General features: G+C 40.3%; 1 protein-coding gene across 2 annotated transcripts in view; it reads right to left on the reverse strand.

The window, feature by feature from the left end:
* The window catches only part of pnhd (pinhead), a 5,336-nt gene extending 1,153 nt beyond the window's left edge, over window positions 1-4,183 (reverse strand). Inside the window, exons 1-6 of one of the 2 annotated variants that reach the window (XM_014007435.1) lie at window positions 3,865-4,183; window positions 3,494-3,586; window positions 2,496-2,635; window positions 1,926-2,205; window positions 1,176-1,357; window positions 64-122 (exon numbers count right to left, since the gene is read on the reverse strand). In XM_014007435.1, the coding sequence (XP_013862889.1) occupies window positions 64-122; window positions 1,176-1,357; window positions 1,926-2,205; window positions 2,496-2,635; window positions 3,494-3,586; window positions 3,865-3,916 (806 nt within the window). In that variant the 5' untranslated portion in view covers window positions 3,917-4,183. The remainder of the gene's footprint in view (window positions 1-63; window positions 123-1,175; window positions 1,358-1,925; window positions 2,206-2,495; window positions 2,636-3,493; window positions 3,587-3,864) is intronic. The other variant, XM_014007436.1, reaches the window with a different exon arrangement.
* Window positions 4,184-5,609: the final 1,426 nt, after the last annotated feature.

The following is a 5,609-nucleotide window of genomic DNA, read 5'->3' on the forward strand; positions in this document are numbered from 1 at the left end:
GTGTGTGTGTGTGTGTGTGTGTGTGTGTGTGTGTCGAGTGGGGGCCGCCGAGTTCATACGTACCTGAGAAGGCACCGGCTTCCTGTTGTGCAGCCTCCCAAACATCTGCCCACGTCTACTTCCTGAAGACAATTAGCAGCACAGAGAAAAGGGGGAATCAGCTCACAGCTGGTGACAAATATTGACCCAGTTGAGTCGAAGCCCAGCTGCTGTTTAACATGTTAACTGCTTTGATTCCACACCTGCAGGAGCGCCGTTCACGGCTCTGGTGCTGAGATGCAGCAGAGGAAAAACTCCACCTAAATTTATCCCTTTAACCCTTTTGTTCTACGGTACACTTTTGTCTAATTTTATGTTTAATGGGGGGAAAAAAGGTCATTTTGAATCTCTTTTATTTGTAGTAGCTATATTATTTTAATGTTGCTTTTCTTTTATCTTGTTTTGCAGGTTCTGTCACTTATTTGCATGTTTTTGTTCTGGCTGCTGCTTTTAGCTGGTAGAAAATTATGATCATTACGTTGCTAATTTGTTTAATTGTTGTGCTCTGCAATTGATTTTTTGTGGTTTTTTTAATCTTGGCTGGCAAGAACACTCACTCATAAAATAAATCAAAATGTATTATATTAAAAATAAAATATAACCCAGTTTAATCCAGTATAATCCAAAATATATTCCAGTTTCCTTCGATCATTCCTGCCACATTTTTTATTACTGTTGTTTTTCAATGAAGCAAAATAGAAACTACATTTGGTTACAAAACTTGAAAGACTCGTTTCTATGATAAAAATGAGTTTTGCAGATAGTTATTTTCCTCTTTTATGCATTTTGAAGGGACATAATGTTTCTACTATTAAAAAACCCTGCAGTGATAAAACTAGTGAGCACTTAAATAGGAATGCAGTGCATCCTGTAGTCCTTCACACCTCAGCCGTGCGGTGCCAGCCGAGGATTAGCCTGACTGAGTGCTGACTTCCACAAGTTTGCATGATAAATAAAGACAATTCATTCTAGTGTCTGGCACCCAGATAAAGCCTCATTTCCCCTACGCTAAGAAGAGTGTGAAACGGCATCTTATTTAAAGCAAATCACTCTGTAAATTCCAAATGCAGGAACAGAAAAAGAAATAATTTCATTTAAAAAGCTTGTGTATTAAAAAAATTCTATTTCTAACTTACTTTGAGCTTTTCTTCTTTCACTCCATCCGCGTGGATGTCTATTTCGTAATGATGCTCCACAAACGGAGCCCTGTAGCAGCTTTCCTTCAGCTCGCAGGACGCCACGGTCCGGATCAGGTCCACTTTGTTTGGGCTTTCCAACAACGCTGAGTCAAAGTTGATGGGAACACAGGAGAATCCCTCTGTGGATGATGTGAGAAGATGGAAAAGTTTTACAGGAAAGAACTGCAGCTCAGGTATAACAATACGTTTTACAAACATCCATACAGCCCAAACACAATTCTTTTAGGGTTTAAGTGGTTGTAGAGATTTACACACATATGTAATAACATATGACCTGTGTAATAATATCTGTAAATATGTAAAGTTCATATAACGTAAAATATCAGATTTACAAAACACAGCAAAAACAAAACAGAAGTTAAACAAATGCATCACTAAATATTCTATGTGTATTCTTTATGTATTTAGACATGCATGGCCTTTGGCATCCACCAGGGGGTGCTGCAGCACCTTTTACACCCTTCATTGCACGTTACTGACAAATGATGCGTTTGAAAAAAAATAAATAAATAATCACCGTTCTTAACACTGGGTCAAATAAATCATCAATAACTACTCTACGGAATCTCTAGTAGTAATAAAATAAAATAAAATAATAAAAACTTCAGCACAAACCAAATTGGTAAATCATAATCATTTCTCATAACCTTTGCTCCCAAACAAACCCACACACGCGCCAACTCTCACCCTGGGATCCTTTGGACCAGGAGCATCTTCCCACATCCAGCACCGTCTCGTACGGTGTTCCAGAGTAATAAGTCTTCAGTGATGGGACTCGGACGCACTGGGTCAGCTTCATCTCGCAGTGACACTCCTGGATGACCTCCACCTCCCGGGGCCCCTCAAACAGCAGCACCCGCTCCACGCGCACCCCGGCCGGCTCGCACACCTGGTTCACCCCGCATGACGTCACCTGCTGGTTCAAACCCTCTGGGCCGTCTGACGGAGCAGGTCTGTGGGTTCTCATCTGTAATGGACCGAGGGGAATGGTTTTGGTTGGATGTGTCTGAGCATATTTTTGTGCATTAACGTTTGTGGGCCCATGGGTCACCTTGACTCTATAGGGCAGCAGGAGAGATAATTAATTATTGTATCGATTAACTAACTGTTTTTACTGAAGATTTTATGTCCTGCATTATATAAAAGTTCATTTATTGCCATGGCTGACACAAATCATCAATAGCTATGTTTCTGACGTAAACCTGGACGTTTAGCTGTACAGCGCCCTCCTGTGGCAGGACTGAAAACTGATCTCACCTTTTTGTTCTTGAGAAACTCCAGCATTGATGAATGTTTTAGATATTCCTGCTGTCCTGCTTCATGTGGTGGTCTTATGGTCACCCCACAGTGTGACCGGCACAATCCCACATCTACGCTCACAGCTCTACCAGAAATGTCTAAGGAGGGAGAGAGAGAGAGAGAGAGAGAGAGAGAGAGAGAGAGAGAGAGAGAGAGAGAGAGAGAGAGAGAGACACCTGATTGATTATTTATTGATTATCATTGTATAGTAATTAGATATGTACATTTTCTATAAAATACAGGGTGAACAGTGAGGGTTGAATGACTTTACTGAAGAAGCTGAAACCAGAGCTAAAAAAGATTTAAGCTAAAAATTAGCAAAAGCCGAACTAAAACCTAAAGTAGCAAAGGGCTAGTTGAAAGCTAACACAGCAAACACTAGCAGAAAGCAACAAAAGTGTAGCTAAAAGTTGCTAGAGACTAGTAGTAAAGGCTAAATATAACAAATAGCTAAAAGCTAAAAGTAGCAAACTAGAATCAGCTAAACAGCTCAAAATAGTAAATGCCCCTTTGGCCTGAAAGTAGCAAAAATGTTGATGAAACAGTAAGATTTTAAAAGGCCAGTTAAAAGTAGTCAAATTGTAGTTAAAAGCTAAATTTTGCAGAAAGTTTTCTAAATATAACATAAGGAACAAAAACAGCAAATACGTTGAAGCAAAATTCAAAACAAAGAAGGTTTGGGAATGATTTAAAAAGATTTCAAATATATTTCTATGAATAAAATATTTTGCGGAAAAAGAAGTTTGGAAAAGTAGAAAAGTTACAAAAACCAAAAGTCCACTCGTCTACGAGCACGTTGTTCAGATATAGTTAGTGGTTAAAATAGCACAAATGCAAAACAGATGGAGAGAAAAAACGACTTGCTCAAGTTTCTGTTACTTTAAAGACAAACATGTTGAACCGAAAATAAACCTCACTTGGCCTGATTTTCCAGAAATACACAAATACTGCCTCACCTTGTCCAATGCACACAAAGTGACTCTGCCTCCTGCAGCACAGTCGTGAGATCAGGTTTGTCCGATCAATATATCTGCTCAACACCCCACTCGCTGCAAAACACACACAAAAACACACTCGTTGTCATCAGTGGCTTTCAAATGATTTAGGAACTGAAATCACTCACGAGACAAACTGACAGGTGCAGCAAACTTCTGCTAAAGCTACTAATCAGAAACCATTTTTACAACTATTATTCCTTTTTGCTCATTACCAGAATTTCCAAGCAAAAAAAAATCTCAATTTTGTTAACGAGAGCACACACACTAACACATTTACCAGTTCACAGTTTGTAAACTTGTGCAGATTAGTGACAGGTGACTGTACTTACAGGTAAGCTGGAGTAAACAGTGGAAGAGGAGGAAACGTTGGAAGACGTTCATGACTTGTGTCTTCAGCTGCCAGAGCCTCAGTGCTTCTGTGGCTCCTGTTGCTTCAGATATTTATACAGGACTGGGTTTCTGCCCCAAATGTCACCCACATTAGGTAAAAAAACAAAACAAAAACAAAACTGGGAGCTAATTACATTTCTATGTTGAAAGCCTCACAGGGTTGGGGGCCCACTTCAAAGTGGAGAGACGCCTCTGCGTCTCTCTTCTTGCTGCAAAGGGACTCGGTGGCTCCGAGCGAGCTGCCTGGACCTGGGGCTCGCACTAAAGAAGAGCTTATAAAGGCCCTGAGCCGTTAAAGGTGTCGCTCCCGTCAAAGGTATCAATCATCTTTTATCTCAGGGGGGAAGGTGTTTAGCACCTCGGAGTTCAAACAAAACCTGAGCCTGAACACAAACAGGATCAGCAGGAGGGGGGTCTCCTGATCCCTCACCTTTGTGTTTATTCAACCTGACAGCAAATGGCTGGACACCAAGCTCTGCTCCTTTTTTTTCCTTCAATGTTTGAAAAAGAAGTGTAAAAATTAGTATTTTTTTGTAAGATTCACTAAATCTACATCACTGGAGGTTAATTGTGACATTAACTGAGAACCAGATCAGCTGATAAAACTGCAAGAATAAGATTAGTTCTGTTGTTGAGGCGCTGATTTGAAAGTGGTTTGTTCCTCAAGTTTCACACAAAATTGGTGTAAAAAGTTCTGTTTTAGCTGAAATACCGGTCTCAGCTCTGTGTTGTGGACAGGTCACGATTTAATCCTTCATGCTGTGACAAGAAAAGATTTGCAGAATAAGTGTAATTCCAGATTTATCACTAACAAGTTGGCTCACTTTGATGTGCTGATGTGATCGGCAGGATCGGCAGCCATCAGGCTGCTGGTGGTGATGCTCCTTCAAACGGCAGCAGTGTTTTTTATTTAACTTTTTTTGTTGGTTCCTTTTAAAAAAATACAATTAACATCACAAAAAATCTGATATTTCAGATGAAACAGATGTTTTCACTGTCTGATTTTAAATCCTTACTAAATCCTGTGTTAGATCAGTTAGAATTTCCCAAATTATCTTTATTTGTTAAATGCCAAGTTAGTTTAATTCAATGCTACTGTATTAAGGCTTACTAAATTCACAAAGGAAGATTGAAAAACAGTGTTTAAAGAGGGCCACACCTGTTTGAAACTATCTTCGTCTTCATCAATGATTCTCTTCTCAAAGGAGCCTTTCACTTTGTCACGGCACGTGTTGAGGACTGGGTTACGGTGAGTTGTCTGCGACATGAGCAAGCAGCTTATGCACGAGGACTGCCGGGGACAATCCCGTGTGTCCAGTCTCTGTACGGCAGGGGCTGGCCAGACTGATGGGGGGAGCAGACGTGGGTGCGTTTGCGTGGCCTGTCTGGTGTCACGGTCAGTGTCTGGGTCACTGTGCTGCTGTGTCACCCAGATACAGAAGCAAAGCAGCTCTCGTTCATTCATTTAGCTTTTATCTGAGCTACGTTATATCACAGTATATAGATTTTTTTCTTATGAATAGAAGGGGTTCTTTTGTAATTTAATCCTAATGTTGAACTTAAGTTGACAGCTGGTAAATTTCAGAAAAAAAGAAGCAATTTTTTGCCCTAATAAGAATTTGTTCAGGGTTTTCTTTGTGTGTGTGTGTGTGTGTGTGTGTGTGTGTGTGTGTGTGTGTGTGTG

The sequence above is a fragment of the Austrofundulus limnaeus genome, unplaced genomic scaffold (genome assembly GCF_001266775.1).
Source record: "Austrofundulus limnaeus strain Quisiro unplaced genomic scaffold, Austrofundulus_limnaeus-1.0 Scaffold42, whole genome shotgun sequence".
Classification (NCBI taxonomy): domain Eukaryota; kingdom Metazoa; phylum Chordata; class Actinopteri; order Cyprinodontiformes; family Rivulidae; genus Austrofundulus; species Austrofundulus limnaeus.